The sequence below is a fragment of the Patagioenas fasciata genome, chromosome 3, assembly GCF_037038585.1.
Source record: "Patagioenas fasciata isolate bPatFas1 chromosome 3, bPatFas1.hap1, whole genome shotgun sequence".
NCBI lineage: Eukaryota > Metazoa > Chordata > Aves > Columbiformes > Columbidae > Patagioenas > Patagioenas fasciata.
The window spans coordinates 27754431-27775672 of NC_092522.1; the positions used below are offsets into that span (position 1 = coordinate 27754431).

General features: G+C 36.5%; 1 protein-coding gene across 2 annotated transcripts in view; it reads left to right on the forward strand.

The window, feature by feature from the left end:
- The window catches only part of USH2A (usherin), a 386355-nt gene that overhangs the window by 274273 nt on the left and 90840 nt on the right, over positions 1–21242 (forward strand). For both annotated transcript variants that reach the window (XM_071805984.1, XM_071805985.1), the window contains exons 44-49: positions 62–225; positions 2323–2532; positions 3888–4090; positions 5594–5706; positions 11233–11431; positions 19444–19612. In XM_071805984.1, the coding sequence (XP_071662085.1) occupies positions 62–225; positions 2323–2532; positions 3888–4090; positions 5594–5706; positions 11233–11431; positions 19444–19612 (1058 nt within the window). The remainder of the gene's footprint in view (positions 1–61; positions 226–2322; positions 2533–3887; positions 4091–5593; positions 5707–11232; positions 11432–19443; positions 19613–21242) is intronic.

The following is a 21242-nucleotide window of genomic DNA, read 5'->3' on the forward strand; positions in this document are numbered from 1 at the left end:
CAGCAAATGTTTTCTACGTCTGCGTTTTTCGTTCCATTTAATTATTTTAAAAATGTCTTAGGTACGCAACATACGAGTACAAGCTCATAGTGCACAACGAGGTAGGATATACATCAAGCGAAGAAGTGATAGCTACTACATTAGCAGGATTACCAGAGAAAGGAAGTGTCCTCGGTGCACGTGCTGTTAATCACACTGCTGTAGAAGTGGAATGGTCACAACCAAGTAAGTGTGCTTAGTATTTATTCCAATAACTAGATGTTAACCTGCCATCACTTATGTTAGCCTGCCTTGCTCTCATAGGAAACACAGTCCTTGTCTTGATTTATAATATACCTAAGCGTCCTTGAAAGGAGAGGAAGGAAACAGGAAAAAAAAAATGTGCCCGTTTTGCTATTTCTCACTCATGTTCGTATTTATTATATGCTATTTCTGCAAAATGAGAATAGTGAAAGTGAAGAAATAGTTAATGCAAACTCATGACAAATCTATAGAGTAGTAGTACACAAAATTCTGTTGTCTTTGTGGTATACTTCATCCCTTTGTATAAAAATTTACAAATACTTCCCTTCAGGATGAGAGAATCCCCTTTCTCTCTCTTTTTGCTCTGCTCCTTAAAATGAGTTCAGCTAGTTTCTCTAGCTGGTTTGCTAACACAGTAGTGGGGAATTTCTGCATGACTTACATGCAAATGATTTTATAAGGACTGGATGCTGAATTGCAACAAATGTAGTCTCTTTATTTTATAATTGCATGACTGAATTAGGCATGCTTAGAAAAACTGACAAATGTAATAGATCTGAAGCAGCTCAATGAAGTTTCATTACCTTAGTAATCTAAACCCCTGACCTTCTAGATGTAGGTAATGCACTCTGGTTTTATTTTCATTCATACCTTAGAAATTTCCTTCATGTATGTTTGTGAGTACAAAGGTTAAACACCAAGATAGGGCTATTCAATATTTGAAAACCTTATCATATTTTATTACTTCCTATGTGACAATAATCATATTAACTACTTTTTATACCTAAGTTTAGTTTTCAAATTATTTTCTTCTTTTCTTTGGGAACTTGGGAGTTCTTAATGTACGGCTATGTTTCTTTTTCTGGAAAACTTCCTGAAGGTTTCAGACTTCTAAGGATTTAGGACTTGTATCTGTACCACTTAAAATAAAAACAACATATCACTCTTGATTAGGAATTTCTATGACAAAACTGTGTATTATTAAAACTGAAACCATGCTTTTGGCTTTTATCAGTGCTCTTTCCCAGTAAGCTGAGTCCTGTTCAGTGGTACAGTGTGTCACCTAAAGCAATATGTAGTAGTGCTTAAAGTTTTTGTTGTAATTTTTCTTTTCATCTTGATACTGGAAAAGCAGGTGCATTTGATCAGATCTGAACTTAAAATGTTTGACAAAGGACAGATAAGATAACAAACTACATCTGAGTTACTAAAATGGGGGAGCAAAATTTTTCTGGAATCCATGTTTATGCATCAGCTCAGACCAGTGAATTTCCTTCCCTGTGTAGCCAGAAAATCATACTGTTTTTTCCTTTCTTTCACTGGAGAAGCTAGTGCTGGGCAAAACACATTGTAGGAAGAAATGTGAGGAGTTGTTTTTTTCCCCCTGTAATTGTAATGCTTCTGAAAATATTATAGCTTTGCATGTGGATGATGCTATCATGCTTGTTCTAAAATAGTAACACATAGATTTTCATTTTCACTGTGGCCAAAAGGCTCTCTGTATAAAGGTGAATGCAGCTATAATTTAAGGCATTGGTACTTGCCCCTTATTCACAGCTAGAGGACAAACACAGGTATTGAGTACTTTTGGTATGGAGGAGTGTTGTTTGATGGGAAGGAGCAAAAAGGGAAAAACATTTTTGATGTTTCCAACTTTAATTAGTGCCATAGAGCAATCTGATTTGCTCTCTTCCTTCTATCTGCGTGAAAGCCATCCTTTCATAGCGGCAAGCTGCAAGGTCGGCACACCACTGCTAGCAGCGGATTTCGCCTGTTAATTCATTTACTTCACAGATTCCATTGTCATCATGGGGATGTGTAGAGAAAGGAGCTTTCTCCAATATTAGATAGGATGGTGAACTGTTAACGATTTTGACAAGTTTGGAGGAGCAGCCTGCATCACTGCTTATAAGGGTGAAATTGAAGGCAGGTAATGGAATCTTCATTTGTTTTTAGTTTTGTTATTTAATGAGGAAGTCTACATAAAATTTGTTTTTCTCTTGCAAGTAAATGTTGTTGATAAGAAACTTGCTATCTGAATGTTTACCAGTTGATCTCCCAGTGTTTTTCCTTTCTTAGCACTACAAGATTTGCAAGGAGATGTTGCATATTACACCCTCTACTTGAATTCTACTGATGACAGAAGATCTCTGAGGATCCAGGCTGATGTAAACTCTGTAGTCATAGATGATTTGCAGCCCAACACGGAGTATCAGATATTTTTTCAAGTTTTTAACGGAGCCCACAGCATCAACAGTGAAGTTGTGCATGTGACTACCTCAGACGGAGGTTGGTTAGCAGTGTATTTGGCTTGGCTTAAAATCTGAGAATGAAATTGATTGATTTTTGTTAGGGTTGAGATCAGTCATCCTTCCATTATAAAATTTCCGGTATAAAAGGAAAAAGGTCTAAAACGCTAAAATGCTTAAGTGCTGCTTGTCATCATGTGGTAGATCAATAAATGGTCCCAGTGAGACAGAGGCAAAAGCTCTAATAGCAGATATTAACCCAGTTTGTTCTCATCTTCCCCTGCATACTCCTGTCTGTGTGCACTATGTTGGGAACTGAGTTCATATCAATAAATGGTGGAATTTAGAAACAATTAATGGGTTTTTTAAAAGATTTGCTCTGTGAAGCGATGTGCTTTTGACATGACAGTCATACGCAGGGCCTTTCCTGACTCACAAGAAACTCCAGGTGTAAGTTCAGCCTGTAAGAAAATTCTTTATGAGTCATTTTTATGCCAGTGGGCAACTACTGGGGGGTTGGGGAAAGGGGGAGGATAAAATAATAATAAAAAAATGTGCATCTGAAATGTGTTTAGAATGGTATTTCTAATCTTTTTGCTTTATAAAGTCTCATTATAAACATTATAATATCATTACCTCAGAAACAAGTGTTCCAGGTCATTAGCAAAGCACTTTAAGTGAGGATTCCATTTCCTTACTGATGCCGAGGGTCAGCACCTTTTGTTTATAAAATAGAATGGATCGTAAGGGCAATTTTTCAACTGGCAAAGATGGGTAGTTATGATAAAATAGGTCTTTGCATGGTTATTTCTGATATGCTTAGATAATTATGTAATTTAACGCTAAGGAAGGTGGTTTTTTTTCTTTTTTAAAATAAGTATTAGACCTCATCATTACCTATAGTAATCAACATTCAAAACCATTTACATAATGACAATATTGCATATTGCTTCATATTGTTTCATATTGCTTCAGCTTTGAGGCTGATAACATCACGTTCCACCAGACATAAAGTATTTTGCTCTCAGGTTTTGCTTTCCTTTTTTTTTTTTTTTTTTTCTGGAAGGATTAGGATTGGGGGGCACATTAAAATAATATTTGTATGTTGGCGGTGCAGATGGGTGAATAATTTATCATCATATCTCACTGGCCACATACTACTGATGATTGACACTATGTTGCTGGTATAAAGCATTTTACCATCAGCTCTCGTGGTTTCTAACTGAGAGTATAATAAGCCAATTTACAGAAGACTACAGACTGTGATAACTTCATCAGAGGGAAGCAGATAAGCAGTGAACCCTTTGCTAAACCTAAATACTAATCTGCATTTGGTTAAACAAGTGCTTTTGCAGAGACAGCTGGAGTTTATTCAGTTTCTTCCTTTATTTCTAGAGCCTGAGGGCATGTTCCCTCCAGAGGTTGTCATCATCAACAGTACAGCTGTACGTGTCATCTGGACATCGCCTTCAAACCCGAATGGTGTTGTCACAGAGTACTCTGTCTATGTAAATAATAAGCAGTACAAGACTGGAATGAATGTGCCGGGTTCCTTTATTTTAGCAGATTTGTCTCCATTCACTGTATATGATATACAGGTTAGCATCTCTTTTCTGGGTTATGTAAGATACTTTTATTTTACTTAAAATATGTGTATTTCCAAGAAGAATATTGTTTCATGAAATTCTTTACATATGTGGACGTATATTTGCACGGTATACATACAAAGCATATTTTAGGTCTGTGTACACTTTTCGTAATACAAATTTCCATTATCTTTTTTCAAACCATCAAAACTCCATTTACTTTCCCCTAAATGCTCTGTGCTACAACATTAGCAAAGCCCCAACATATATTACAAGGAGGAAAAGATTCTACTCCTACTCATTAAAAGAAAATTGCAATTGTTTTAGAAACATCAGGCATGCATAATATATCAGCACAGAGAAATAATGATATTGCATTTGTCATCCTTTTATCATTTTTTTTTCTCCTTATCCTTTTAAGGAAGAAGCAGAGCTGATCTCTGAAATCATAGTAGTACTTTTTATGCTGTTAATAAGTACAATATTTTTTCTTTGCTTTTCCCTTTCCCTATCTTTGCCTCTCTATTCATATTTATTGATATAATAGAAGGCAGAATACTGTGTGCAGAATTAAAAAAAAAAAAAAAGAAGGATAAACAATATCTTTCTATTCTTAAGTGGTATTTATATATTCAAGAAATGCAGTTTGACATTTAACTGTAACTATTCTTGCCTATTTTGTTCAGGTTTACTTTGCATTATATGTGAGAATGACTTAGTAGTACCATGTGTACTTTGTTCTGAAAATTTGCATCTCCAGTTACTACATGCCATAAATAAACATCACAGGCAGGCATACCGTAACAGATTTCTATGTTCCAGCCCCTCTCAAACAGCAAACCTCCAATCCATGAATACACATATGACTCTCTGAATGCCACTTGGAAACACATTTGTCTTTTCTCAATAACAATGCAAATTCAGTGTGCTGCCTTACTTATAGACCCTCTATATTAATTTACCATGGCCACCTTCTGTTGCTTGAGATGTTAATTATTCTTCTCTTCTGCTTTCCAAGTCTTTATACAAGACTAACATAGGTAAAACCAAAATCAGTTGGTTTAATTTTTTTTCTTTTGATTGTTTTTCTTCTTCTGGAAACAGTATTGTATTGGATGCATGTGCATCTCACTGGCAATTCTATGGCATTATCTTCCTTTTTTTGTTTCCTTTCATTTTGAGCAAGTTCTCTGTTGACAATACAGCAGCAATGTTAGCATCCTTCACTAGCTGTTACATGTTGCCTTTGCTTATTTTAGTTCCAAGAACTGAAGGAATAATTTTTTATTCCTGTGGCATTTTTCATAACTAAGTGTATGATTGTATTTTTCACTTTTAATTTTCCAGAATAGACATGAAGGAATAGAAAATACTAAGGAAAAGTTACCCTTATATTCATGTTAGAATATATGGTAGGTGTAGAAAACTGACTCAAAGCCAGGAGAGGAGTCTAAACAAGTAGCAGAGCTGAATGATTTCTGCATCTGAGAATGTGAATCTCATCTTGTTCCTCAGATGGAAGTCTGCACGCTGTATGCCTGTGTGAGAAGCAATGGGACCCAGATTACAACTGTGGAAGATGAGCCAAAGCAGTTGTCAGCACCCATTATTCACGTAATTGGCTCAAGGTACTATGCTATAGGTGGCTTTTGTATATCAGAGCGATTTGTAGCCAGAATGGGGACCAGAATGTAAGGTAGTCTTCTCTCAGTTGAATAAGTTGCATACAAGAATTCAGTGGGCACTTTGAAAATGTTTTTCATGGTGCTTTTTTTTTGGTCTTGGAGTTTTGGCCAAAAGAGCAATGGAGGAAATCTCACTCTTGGTTGAATGTACACAACCATTTGGGTGTTGGTGTGCTGTGGTAATAAATAAAGCATAAGTTGAAGTAGTTAAGAGAAGAAGTGTAGAGGAATGAAAATTATCACATTTTGCTGTCAGTTAAGAAGAGGAAGATTAATGCTTGGGGAGCAATGCGATGCTGATAATGGAAGCTTAGAATAATCATGGGTAAAAAAAAGTCACCTATCACAACAGTAAGAATTAGGAAGCTATCTTAAAAGACATGCATATCTATGTCTCCTTGAACCACTGTTTGCAGTCTGCCTATCCACTGCATCCACAGGCATGGACAAACTTCTCAATTGTAAAAGGAGCATCAGATTTGCAGTCCTTAGAAGCAGCCAAATGGTAACATGTACAGTGATTATTTGTGAGTACATATCTTCCAAAGACAGACTAAAAGTAAGCTCACTAACACATTTTTCAGAATTACACCAATAACAACACAGTTAGCCTCCTGTGTGTATGTTATTGTTCATGTGATTTTATTACACTTTTGGTGGATTATGCTCATTAGCAGTTGTTTCTTTTATAGAAAGAATTTTTTGCTTAATAACAAAAATCAAACATCTGAGCCTTCAGAAATGGTTAGAATTTATTTGCTTCTCCACTCTCTTAAGGATTTTGGTTTGCTGTTTATCATTTCTACATTTTGCTCGAGTTCAGCTTTTGTCTCTGTGTAAGGGTGAAATTAAGCTTGCTATTTTTCTGTCACACAAACAGATATAGTCAAAGCTTGTTTGATGATAAGAACTCAATTCAGGATCTAATCTTTTGCCCTTGGCTTTAACTTATGTATGCCTTTGTCTGTATTGTCTGTACTGCAAACACTTATGCATGTTTCTGCTATTATATATAGACTAATATGTCATAACACATGAATGCAAAAGGATCAAAAATGCCTTCCTACTTTATAATCTGCTCAGCCAGAAACAGACTCTGTTTCTACACTGCCTTTTCCTACATGTCATATTATCATCAGCTGTTCTTATATCCCAAAAGAATACTAACTACTGATCGATTGCCCGGACATGTCTGGCCGTGGCCTACACGTGCCCCGGGTAGTTCATTTATTTGCCACGGTGGATTTGCTAGAGTGGAATTTAATCAATAGCTAATTCATTAATTCTGGTCCTCGAGTATGTAGGGATTGTGCAGTATAAAAATGACTGGCTGGCTTCGGCTTTGATTGAAATATGACAAACACTACAGGTGACAGCTTCAGCAGGTGCTGGGCTGAATATGAATTTTGCTTATTTATCCTCCATAAAAGAAAAAGCTTGGGCGAAAACACCCACAGTTTGTGTAGACAAGAGGACATATTAATACATATCTGTCATCAGACAGAGAATAAAGGCATTTCTAGAGTATAGGCTCGTGGGATACCTAAGATATAATGCAAACTGTGCAGTTTACTGTCTTTAATTGGAATCATGGTGTTTTTCCCTCTTCTGAATCAGTTTGGGGGGCTGTATTATTGATGAAAATGCTGTAGGATAATGTCTTTGTAGCATTCACAAATAATTGTTTTAAAGTTTGCCTCAAGGTGCTACATGACATAAATTATAATTTCACCCCCCAACTTCTTAGAAGTCTTTCTGAGAGCAGCTCCATTCACACTGTTCTAATGAAGGTTATACCATTGGAACCATTACAAATACCTTACTTTTCTACCCCTTACAGTTAATAACTCAGCTTCAGGCTGAAACTTGGCACAAAAGGTCGCAGTCATAGAAAGATTATTTTATAATGCCAAACTTCAAGTAGAAAACAGTATAGGACCTGATTCTGAAGTCTGATTCTGGTGTGTTATGTTTCTCATCCGGGTTTGGGGATGTTTTTGAAGGGGAGTGGCTTCGACCATCATTAGGTAGAAACAGATCCTATTAATATAAACAATGGGTTGGTTTGTTTGTTTGTTTTTAGTTTTTGTTTTTGTTTTTGTTGGTTGGTTGGTTGGTTGGTTGGTTTTGGTTTGGTTTGGTTTTTTTTAAGTTAAGACCTAAGAGTTTGTCTCTGTGGAGAAATAATGTGTTTTATTGCACAGATTAGAAAGTTCTCTGAGTACCGCATGCACATGGATGCCAACTTAAAGATTGTGTAGTGGATTAAATTTAATTTCTCTTTAAAATACTTATTTTCTTTCTTGTGTTCTTTGTAATACAGCATGCTTAATTTTCTCTTAATAATAATACTTAATAGCAGCTTTGTTCCTTTCCAAATACTGAGGCACAATGCAGATGAACCCTGCCAGAAGTTCTGTTCAGGGCTTAATTAAAATGTTGATGGCTCAGAAAACACCATGTGGCATAAACTAGAGAAAATCCTTCAGAGCTTCATGAAGAAAGAGAGAGCCCATTATGCACGTTGGAGGAACCAGAAACAGTGGTCAGGTTTTAATGCAAAGCTCAGAGAAGATGAGACCATGGGAGAAAATCTAGGTCAGTTATTTTGTTTGACCTTCAGTGTCATGGAGCTTCGCAAGGTTTCCATTTCAGATGCTGTTTGTGGGTGAATGAGCTGGATTAATTAACATGTTAGTAAGAAAGATTTTAGAACAAACTGGTAAAACACTTAGTGATAAATTGTTGGGATGATGGTATTTTCGTAGGAGTTCTAAAAGAGCTCAAATATGAAAGTGTGAAACTACTGTGCTGTGTAAAATATCCTTTAGATTGGTCTTGGTACTGGAGGAATGGAAGATGAGGCATTGTGGTTCAGGGGAACTAAAGACCAGTAAGTCTGATTTTTCATAGTGGGAAAATGAGTGGAAAGTACAAATAAAGTAAGAGATTCCTAACTGTGTGAATAAACATGAAATGCTGGGGAAGATTGTTGTGGAGACATGTCCAGCCAACCTATGGCAAGATGATCAGAAATAGCTAGAGGACAGGCAAAACATAAAGGTTTCTCACAGATGCTTAGTTCTTTAGCACTTTAGCACTAGATAGTGTTTCCATGGAGGAAATCTGATCACTCTAATAATGGGAAAAACAAGGCATAGAAATATTTTTTCTAAGAAGTTCGTAGCGACAACAGATGCATGATTCTATTTATCGGAGTTTCCGTACTGTAGCATCTTGCCTCTCTAATTATGTTAGGACTGCAGTCTGTGATATAGCAGGTAGTTAACTCTTGTGCAATAATGTTGAAGCAGTTGCTCAGTATGTGTGATCTCCTGATGAGGAAAGTATTTTATCCAGTGGTCATTAATAATAGCAGTGTTCCCTGTCTTAAGAATGTCAGGCGAATCTTGTGATCTTTCTGTGGTTTGTTTTTTTTTTTTTTAATTCCAGCTCCTAAAGTGAAGTCTTTTAATCTTAGATTTGATGTAATTTTTTAAAATTTAACACTTGTATGTGATGCGACTAACACAAATACATGCTGAGCTCTGCAAAAAAAGACAAACGTTCAAATCATTGCATCAATTCTAGGCTTAATTTGAAATTATTTTAGAGAGAAATATGACTTGCAAAACTGAAAAACCTGCGACCATACTTTGAAAATACACACCTGAAGTTCTGAATTAAACATGTAGAAAGCAAATAATTCAAAAATATGGCTGGGAATGTTTTCTTTGCTCCTATGATCTATACTGTGCAAAGACCAGAAGAGAGTTATAATGGCATTTATAAAGGTTGAAGTACTACCCTTCTTTTCCTTTTCTTTTTATCTTTCTTTTTCTTAAGTTTATACAACATATTTTCCTGCTTCTAAGTTTTTAAGTTAGCTCTTCTAACACTCTTTAAAGCTAGACGTGTGTGCGTGTTTGTGTGCATGTGGTAGAATATGCATTGAATACAAAATAGCCATGTACGGAATATGGAATTAAATCTATGGTTCAGATAAAGACCTTGGAATTATAATGGTGACACTACAAGTCACCTATTCATAGGTGACATTAATTCCTGTTCTGCAAAGGCTTATTGCTATGTGTATTCCTCTGTTTATACCTTGAGGAAGTGAAATAATAGTTCAGTTATTTTTATTCTGCTAAGATGGCAAAGTTTATCTCAGCAGCTGCTGTTTCACTGTAACATCTTCAGTTTAAATTAATGCTAATTTCTGATGTCACTGGCATTCTGACAGTGGCTGTGTAATTGGGACATGGAGATTAAAAAGCAGTACTTGGAGCCTATATTATGCAATGTTGCCAGTCCTCCTATTGATCTACATGTAGCAGTGGGATCTCTGTCTCTCTACCCGAAGGGAGTCATAGTGAAAGAAATTTGTGTCTTATGCAACATTCCACAGTGATTATGCAAGAAATTATGTTTTCATTTGAAATACCAATGTAAAATGTGTACATTATAAAAGATAGAGCAAATTTCTTTTTCAAATATCCTCTCTGACTTATTTTGTTAATTGTAATATTAAGTGAGATTTTGGAGCCACTATCTGCACCTTATTAGTAGTGACAGGCATGCTACAGTTTAACATTATTTTTCCTTTAAGATACTTTTTTCCATAAACTGATTATGGTCTGATATCAAATCCAAAATCAACAGGATTTTGTTTTGGAGACAGTCTTATGCAGACTGTTGTAGTCATGCTTTTGTGCTCAAAGTCAGAAATCTTGAGTCTTAATTGTGATAAACACTTCCATTTCTTACTTCTACTTTTATGTCAATGTCAATGTGCTTACTGATACTGTGATGAGTTCGTTCTTTTAATTCTGTGCTGAAGAATACAGTCAAAGCAACTTTTTTTTTTAAATGTTTTTGAAAATAGATAAAAGGCAAGAAGTATTCAAATCTGTTCTAAATGGTGACTGAGCACACTGTAAGTGAGCTGCACTGATGACAGCTCAGAGAGCAGGAGGTGGTCTCTTGCCCCCCAACTGCCTGTCCTCTACCAGGTTCTTATCTGAGAATGGACTGGTCACACCAGCCCGGACAGTAGTTCATGTACACCTTTGATAGAGCATCAGGAAGGCATCCTGAATCCTTTCTCCTACCACTGAAATAAAGATATTAAAATGCTAGAAACTTTTTAGCACACAAGTTTCCAGAAGTGTGAATGAGATTTCTTTTAAATAGCAACTTTTAAGGACTTTGATTGCTTGTGTCATTTATTTTTCCAGATTATTAGCACATATTGACACTTTTTTTCCGAACTTTTACACCTTTCAGTTATTAAAGCAGCTGTGAAATTCACCATCCAGAGGAACACTTGGGACACTTCAAAATATTTCACTGGAAGTGAACTAGTGTAAAATGGAACTATTACATGCTAATCTTTTAATGTAAGTATCCATAGAAACATAAATTATATCAGTAATTTAACAAATGTTACTTTTCTTCTTATTGTAGATCTCTTCAGATCAACTGGGCATCACCAGGACAACCAAACGGCATTATCCTGGGATATGAACTTTTACGTAAAGCATGGCAGAGGTGTAGCCGATCAAAGACTCCAAAGAGCAGCAAAAGTAATAGAATGTGCATCTCATTAGAATGTAAAAAGCATGAAAATATCTGTGGAGAAGTGTGTTATCATCCAGAGTTGAAGGTATGCATGTGTTCTTAAGCTAGCAATGCAATAAAAATTTATACTTTTAAGAATAAGTGTGTAAACCAAACCTCTTCAGGTATCAGAGGAAGGGAAGTGGAGGATTCTGCTTCTTGTTATATTTTAAAATCAAGGCTCTGATACATGTCTTGAAACTTTTAAAACTTGAAGCTCAGTACAGGGATATCTCTGCAAAAATCTCCACCAATGCATATGAGTCAGCTGATGACAAGTGATTCTGTTGTCTTAAGTCTGTGATTGTTGACTTAATTTCTCCTTTCAGAAGAAACGAACTAGTTAGCATTTATGGATGTTTCTTACATTAACGCTTTGGTTTGGTGCAGTTCTGAAGTGAATCCTGAGATTGTTTTCATCTGCTGCATGCTGCTTCAGGGTAGAAGCAGCTTCAATACATGCGAACTAAACTTCCCTTGCACAGGAAGCTAAGCCAGAACCTGTGTTTCAAAAACCTTTCAAATATGCTTCAGCTCTGGGTGGGGATTTCAGGCTCCCACTCAGTCTGTGGACCATCTCTACTTCACAAGCACTTACCTGAAGTTTCTCCCCTTCAGAAAGCTTTGCTCCACATACATAGTGCAGATGTTCATCCCAAGGAATCAGGCTGTATCTGATCTGAAGTAAATCTCAGAAGCTAGATGTAATGGAAGTGTGAGGAATCTCAGTACCAGCCTCTTGAATCCACAGATCGAACTTGATTGTGACAAATTACATGGTGGGCATATCTACATGTCTCTATGCATTTTTCCATCCCACTTGGAGCAATCAGTTTTACTCAGTTCGTGCCATAGATCACACACTGTAAACTACTAGAGGAGATTCTTTGTCTGCTCAACTATTCAAGTATCTGTGGAGCACATGATGGAGATTCACATGACTCCTTTGGCATAAAGTGTTCTCATTGGGCTACTTAAAGGCTATAGAAAATTTTCTGGGTGTATGTAGAATTTCAAAAAAGCTAGTAAAGCTATAAAGCTTCTCTCTGTGTGAGAAATCATTCCTCAAAGTCTTCATGGCAAATATTGGTTATTAACATGACTTGCTTTTTTTTTACCTCAACTCAAATTCTTCCTTGGCTACATGCTTAATGATGAGATTCTCCAGTACAGACAATCTGTTTAGATTCAGCTACAAGTGGGTGGCTGTTACATGACAATGATGAGCAGCTCTGACGGGGATCCATTGTGATTTCTCAGATGTATTTTAAAATTATGGCTATTTTCAGGTTAATCTTCATATGAGTTCCTGTTTAGCAGTAGGATCAATAGCGTAGTGGGAGTCTGTAATGGTTTTTATTGACAAATGAGGTAGAAAACTCTTAGTTTGAAAGTAAGATTTAATGTAATGAAATAGTGTCCCTATTTGTCAAAGGCATCATCACATGTTCCATGACTAAAGCAAACAATATGTGTACACAAGATTCCCTGTCAGACAAGACAGTAATTAAGGAAGTGAGTTATTTGAGGTGTTCAAGTCAAAATATAAATTATTCCAGCCAACACAGCTTTAGCTTTTGAGTTTCCTTGAAAGCAATGCTGTATTAAACATACATATTTCTGAAATCTTGTGAGTGAATTATGGGTAGTCCCTTATTCTAAAAGGTAAATTTAGTTATTTAAGTTTTTTAGCATGGTAGAGTTTTTAATAAATCTTAGCATATGTGTGAGTTAAATATGTATTATATTAATTTTGAAAGTTTTCTTCTCCATTTTTATTTTTTCAGCCTTCATGCATCTATGGTAACTTTGACCTTGGAGAGTGTCCATTTATTTTTATGGCTTCCTGACTTTCTAATTTTTTCTGATTAATTTTGTGTTATTTTGCTATAATAGTCTCCATATTCTCGGAGATTGTGGTTAGGAGTGGGTACTATTTAGTTAAGTAATGGACAGATAATAAATGACTGAAAGGTCCACAGGAAACGGAAGCACTCGTACATAAAATGACACAGCAGTAATTTTTGTGGGTGAATTGGTTAAAATTTACCTTTCAATGTTTTGTCTGGTTTGCTATGTTTACCAGCACCAGTCACCCAAAATATCTGTAGGAGATATCTACAGACATCCTGGCACATCCATGTTCCTCCTCTTCAGCCAATGTCTGTGGCAGGGACAGCATAAAACCTTACATGGCAGCCCACTGTCACACATTTACGTCAATATGTGCTAGTTATTGTGGAAGCATTTGTGCTAGTATGTGCCCTTTAGATTCAACAGTTGAAGAAAAGCAACACTGTCCAGCGTATCCTCTTTCTGAAAGGAAAGCCTCTTATGACAATGCCAGCTGCTCTTCACCATGCATTAATGGTACCAGCCACACAGGAAGAGGTGCCACTGAGAATTAAATGCTGAGCAGCTTAAGTAATGTTCAGATCCAGAACAATAAGCATTTTTTTTTTTTGTTCATTTGATGACAGACTGTTCAGCAAAAGCAGAGAGATTTTATCTACATAGTTCCAATAGACAAATAAGTTGTAGAGTTCTCACTTTTGCTCAGGTCATTTATTGCACCCTGTGTACAAGACATAATGGTTCTAATGTCCCTCTTAAAATTTCCTTGAATTCAGGAGTATAAAGTGAGAGGAAAACCAGGCCTTTCATACAAAAATAATTTGGAGATATGTCTTGGTTTATTTATTTATATTTCCTTATGGGTTATCTTTGGCATCATCAGCTTGCTATTGCAAGGCACTGTAGAAAACGAGAGATTTGTTATAATTTCTCATCTATATAAGAGATCACCAGTATATAATCCCCTCCATCCACAGAAAACAAAGGGTTTCAGTAAGAGGAATACAAGAGTGTGTTTTGACTGCACAGCAGGGCAGGATGCAGAGACCCTTCTACTAACATTGGCTGGATTGGGTCCAGCTGGGTAGCACAGTTAGATCAGAAAGGCACTGCTAAATAGCTTGGTTGTGGGGTTGCACCGGTGTATGTGTGCTGCCTGTGGGCTCCAGGTTATTATCTCTGCATAGCACTGTGCTGTGTAAATAAACCAACTTGCTCAGAGCTGGGTTTGGAATCTCTAAAAGAACAAATGACCTTTTAACTACAAGGGACATGTGTACATGCACATTCATGGGCTCATATGGGCTTCATATTCAGCCTAATGACAACCAAAAAAAGGTTCCTGCTATCTGAAATAATCTTTGCATCAGATCCCTACTTCTTGTTTCTAGTTGTTAGTCTGGTTTTCTGCTTCAGTGTTAGAAATCTTTGTTATTTTAACTATAGCTAACACAGTGCTGTGCCTGGTAAGCTTACCCTGGTGTTTGTAATCAGACTTGGATGGACTTATAATCCTTGAGTTCAGAAAGAATTTAGAAGGGGTGGGGTTTTTGTGTGTAGTTTTGCAAAAAAGCTGAGAATACACTCTCATGATAAATTTTGTCAGCTGCTGGGAGGGTCCCTATGTCCTGTGTACCTTTTGCAGTAACAGACCTGTGCTGCTTGGATGTTCCCAAGCTGCCAAAATTGATAGTATTTTTATAGCTGTATTTTCAGTAAGGTGTGATCTATAACTCTATACAGGTTTGGAATCTCAAAATAGACATCAGCTTACAGAGCACATAGCATGAGATCTGCAGAGATGTACTTCAATTAACAAGGGAATGTGCCCTTGCTCCACCCATCAGGGAGCATGATCTCAGTACTGATGGGAAGTCATTCCTGTGTTATCCGTGTAGCTATTGAAGCGTCCTGTTGTTACTGGCATCCTGAGGTGAACACTGAAAATAATATGACAGGTACAGTAAAAATGAAATTAAAACAATGGCAAAAAGGCTAATAATTTCCATACACAATGGATCGAGAGTATGAACATCAATGGTTAAAAGGTTACTGACTGAAGGTGTTCAAACATCTTCAACACTTTTTATTTTCAGTAGCAACAAGCTGCATAAATCTGCAGTTAATGAACTGATCAAATATAACTCTGTCATTACTAGGAAGTGCAGGCTTGCCCCTTTACTCGCTATAATTAATGTGTCATTTGTTAAAAACAGCAGCAGGACTCTTTTGCTTGAGGACAGGTGGAGGGAATTGGTGGCTTGATATCTAGCCTCAAAAGCACGATTTTCAGAAGTGAAAACTAGCACATCTCGACACTGGTGAAGGACATTCCATCAATATTTATGTAAGATTTACTATTAATGCTAGCAATACTGTGCAAGTTCTTTTCAAGCTCTTTCAGGCTTACAGAACCTTTAAAAAGGTAAGACTTCATGTATAGTGTGTGTTCTAACACACCTGAAAGACAGGAAATGAAACTCACTTTAGTAAGATAATATATAGTGATTTGTAATAGAATAACAGTAATTTCTGCTCATGGATTTTAGATCTAAGGCTGTACCAGTTACCAAAAGAGAACAGCAGGCTGAGAAAATGAATGGCTAAGTGCACTTAGCAAAAAAGTGTGTCTATATAGATTCAGAGATAATTTAAGTAAAAAAGAATGAGTCTTGCTAATTTAAAATAGTCCTTCTCACATGAGAACATGATGGGTCAATCATTACTCTGGTGTTTGTTCCACTGGCAGAAATTTTTTAATGAACTCCTGTAGCTAATAGGAATTCCTTAGAGTGTTTTGTGAATTGCTATTTCACAAAGTGGCTCTGGCAGCAAGCATTTGACAAGAATGATAAACATGGCTGCCTAGCACATCTGTTTATTTGGATAAATCAGTCCTACATTAACTGGCATGTGTCCACAAGGCCAGGTAATATCCTTCTGTGAAGTATTCAGCAAGCAGAGGGATCAGGGATGACACAATTTTAATTAAAAGAGAGTTGCATAGATAAGTTTGAAGTCTTCTTAAAAATTGCTGAAATATTGTGTAATCCTGCCTGCCAGATTTGACATCTAGTTGCTTTGCACTAGTGTCATGGCTGACTGGGCCTTTCTCAGACAGCGTAAAAATCCTTTCTCTATGCCCAGACCTTCCCAGTCCCTCTGCTCCTGGGTAACAGTCCCTCACTAGGCTTGGATGGGAGAATAACTACAGGACTGATTTGTATGTAAGTCAGTCTACCAATATTTTAAAGACTCTCATGATAGCTAAGAGTGAACATCTTGTATCATGTCCATAGACAGTAAAGATCTCCTGGTTAGCAAGCATATGTCAAGCGTTCAACCCTCTGTATGAGGGTGAGATCTCCGACCTGCCTAAAATGTTGGTGTCCCTGTATCTGATTGCTACGAGGCTTCTGCTTTCATGTACGTAGTAACACAATCTGTCACTTTTAGATCTAAGAGGATAAGATAATAATAACCTTTTGCCACTATAACTTTCAATCCATCTGCTTTTCTTCTTTGTCAATGACAGAATTTTAGCATTACTTGAATGCATTTTATTTTATGGATTGATAATGCAGAATCCTGGGCTGAATATCAATGCAAATAGAAACTAACTATCTTTAGAGGACTGCCAAAAAAGTGTTATTTAACAATTTACAGCTGACTGCAGAGGATGTTATGGAGCTACATAACAATAGCATCAACTGTATCAATGGGTAATGCCCCATGAGAGACTGAATGTAATTTAGAGCTGACTGGACCCCTTTTTGGAAGCTGTCTATAGGGTATTGAGAAATACTGAGGATCTTAAATAATTATTAATAAAGGAAAGCTCGGGCTAGAACTATTGTAACATACCTGGGGATTTTTTGAGGGAATTAAGGAGGAAAAGGAGAGACACCAGTAATAATGCAATCTTACAAATAACATTCCAACCAGAATGCTTTAGAGTTAGTACTAAAATGGCCCTCCCAGTGTCTGTGTGGAAGATGTAGAGCAGGTATTTCGACTGAGGATTCACAAGAGAAAGGGCCTTTCTTACAACTGGAAACATCATATGGGAAGTAAAATGGCCACTCAGGCATTTGAGCCTGATAATGCCAAAGATGTGTAAGTTTCTTTATCTGAAAGATAGAAGGACCGTGTTCAGGTGAAATTTGAGTGGTATGCATCACTGAAAAGAAGGAAACGGTACAGGATCACAGAGGGAGACACAATCCCAAGGGGAACACAGATTGAGACCAAGAATGTGTGAGGAACATATTTCTGGCCTCCTTTTGTGCAGGCACATACAACATTTACTGGTTCTGGTGTCTCAAGCTCAGGATGCAGTGAAAAGGACAGGACAGAGGCCATTCTTTACAAGTGAAAAGAATTGTTGATAAATGCGATCTACTCTGAGGACAGTGGTGTGATAGTACTTAACTTGATGTTTTTAAGAATGCTTTTAAGTGACTTGGAAATACAGAGAGGCCAGGTAATCTTCTATGTTACTCTGGAGCCAACTGTAAATGAAGAAAAACTCAGCCTGGAGTGCATGCCAGCCAAAAAAAATATCCAAAAGATGGGAAGCAGAGAAGAGGTGTAAAGCAGAGTTTTATTTGACATCTTAACTAATGATCTGGAAGGAGGAACAATAGGTTAATTAAATTCATAGATTGGATTGTATTACCAGTGACAAGGTGGACAGCAAAATAATATAATAGGACCTACAAAGATTCAAAGTTCCTCAACAGAAAATGACAAAATTCAGCTGCTTTTGCAGTCTAAAACAGAAGCTGAATGAGAAAGTGTGCTGGAAAAACAGAAAACTGTGTGACAATTGGAAGCATATAAGGTTATAAAACCTGAAAATATAGTGAGAAAACAAGAACACCTTCTACTCTACCTCATGTTAATTTTGGGTTATGCCTTGTTTATATATTGTAAATTGTAACTTCAAAACCTAACCTAATTCTCCCGAGGATGATTGAATAAAGGCCATTCAAAACTGAACAAAACACAGCATCATGTATTCAAGTAGAAGTCGGTAAAAAATTGTTTATGACTTTAGAAAAGTAATAATATTTTTTCTTATATATATATATATGTATATTTATTTATGTTAATACTATAAATATAATAAAAATTAGATGTCCTGTGCCTAGTAATATACATTTTTTAAAGTTTTTTGTTATGAAAGTTCCTAGGTGAACAAAAGGTTCTTCCGAAGGAATATTTTATTTGCTGCTAAGATAACCTGATTTAGGGCATGGCTAAAGTAAGGGGTGGAAGTGCTCCTTGTCAAAAGAAAAGAAAGGAGCAACTCTGCTCTAGCATCTGTGCTGCACTGCCCAGCCGCATTTGCTGTTTCTGTGTAAAAGGCATCCTTCTGGCTCATACAAATTGCACTGACTGTAGGTTCTAAGGTTCCAATTTTTATAAAGATTCTACTGACTGTTCTATATGTTTTGCTGTATACGCAGTATGCCACTCCATCAACACAGGAGTAAGTGTACAAACAATTATTTGATTGTTCAAGCATATAATTTTCTTGACAGAACCTAGAAAGAAGTCCACAGTTAAAAGGCCTGTTCAAAATTCATTTCCATGTAAATTTTGTTTTGAAAAAAAAAATCCTTATATAAATGCAATTCTCTTGAGATCATGTTGTCTGAAGAACTGTGGTGATAAATAAGTGATCATGTGCTGTAAGAAGAAAATACCATTTATTTTTATGTGAAAGAAAACCCAAGAGTTCCTATTGGGAGATATGTTTTTTTAAGTTGTAAGGGTTTCAGGTGACATGCTTCATCATAAACAAACAAACAAGTAAATAAATAAATAAATGGGGAGAAAAGAAAAGGTGATGGTGGATTATGGCTACATATTGCAATCTATTCCACACTGAAAGACTCAAACAGTCTTCACCATATGAAGACGATTCATATTAATTGACTATTTTATTAAGGTGAAATATGGGTGAAAGCCACAAAACATCAGCATTCTGACAGAGACACAATAGTTTATTGAAGTCTGATAATGCTGGAGGGCACAGGATTTTAGCCAAGTTACATTTTATTAGACTGCAGTCATATTAGTGTCTGTAGTAGGATGTGTTGTACACATTTTCATATATGTTATTTTGCCAGAGAACACATTATGTTCTATTTAATAGATATTGCCTTACTGATTTTTTTTTTTTTTAACTACTTCTAGATATGTTGTAATGGGATTCTTCACGACAATAAACCTGGCTTCCAGTGCTGCGAGGACAAGTACATTCCATTTATTCTTAATTCACCAGGGGTTTGCTGTGGTGGTCAGATACATGCTGTGCAACCGAAACATCAGTGCTGTGGTGGTTATTACACTAGGGTATTAGTAGGTAAGAGACAACTCCTTTCAAGTGCTTGAATGAAACACAACAACAAAGTTGATATATCTGTTACACCAAGGAGAATGAAAACATAGCAATAAATGTGGGATTTATCAAGATTTCTAGATGTCTTCGAGACTTGTGTTCAGTGGGATAAGCGAAGAAAATTGCACTGACTTTGTCTTCTCTACACAGTACACTCTGTTTATACAAGAAAGGCTTAATTGATGAAACCTGATGATTGGGTCATTTCCCAGAGAACTAATTTATGCTGAACTATACTTAATTGCAGTAAGTGCTGCATAATGGGGAGGGCAGTTCTCCTTAATAGGAACACCATCAGGCAATCTAGTGGTGCGGCTTAGTTCTTTGTTTGACTTGACCCCGTGTGATTTTCCCCAGCCATTTCTTTTGTGGAACATTTGTTAGCATTTGGAGTTGGTATTATGGATTGTGTCACTTCTACTTGTTTCTGTATTGTCTATTCTTTGCTTTTACCGATGGTACAGATCAAACTACACATCCCCCATGTGTTATCTTTGATGAAAATTGAAGCTTTTCTTAAGGCTGATTGTACCCTTATTCTCAGAACTACTGTGGAAGTTTGCCAAAGCTGTGCTTTTGTGCTGTTGTCCAGAGTTTGGTTTTCCAGTTTGCTCGTGGGGTTTTAACAGGGAGAAGGGAAGAAAAGGGCGAGGAGAGCCCTTTCAGGGGGCAGTGTTCAGAGCATATATCTCTTTGTGGGCAATTGTCGGGTCAGGAGCTAAAATGCTTCCATTACTCATGAGCTGGCACACATTCCCTAGGCTCAGAAATGCTTGAATTTTTGCCAACACATTCAGCACATCTCAAGTTCTGAGCCTTTGAAAAGTAATTAATATATCACAATATTAGAATGCCTTCCATGATGTCATCAGAAAAATGCTATCACATGGAAGAACCAGAGAAGAGTATTTTGCTGTCCTCATTAATCTCAGCGTACTGAAATGGAGAGATTATACTGTGACCTCTGTCCCCATCCAGTGGTCTGTGTTAACTAGCTTAATGTTGTTTACATCAAGAAGGAAAAGTACAGTGAAACATAATGTCTTATGTCTGAAAGAAGTTCATGTTCAGTCAGCAGTCCACAAGCATGAAACAGTGACTGTTTGAGTATGATTTTTTTTTTCTAAGTATACTTGCTGCATTCTCTTTTTCCGCACTCTAAAGGGCAGCAACATGAACAATGTTGGTCACTCTTTTCTTTTTTATTTTTATAAATATGCTAATAACCTCAAGCTAAATGTTAATGTGGGTCATTTTTTGATAAGGATAACAATTAACTGGTAAGACTGTATGGTAGTTTTCAGAGAGAGAATGTTTTCAAGCCTAGCTTGGAATGGATCCCATTTTGAGAGGTTAATGAGAAGGTTACTGATCCTTTGTGTCTTATGTCTAATAGTTCTTTAAAAAAAAGAAAAACAGTTTTATTTCCAGTAGATGTAAGCTACATTCTGTGTTTTAATACTTACTCTGTGTGACAACTAAATTAGATTCTGAGGAATGCAGGAAAATATGATGAAGTATCTAAACAGATTATATCTATTATACTCTAAAAATTTGTTCTCATCTTTTTTTGTTTATTGTTGACTTTATTTGA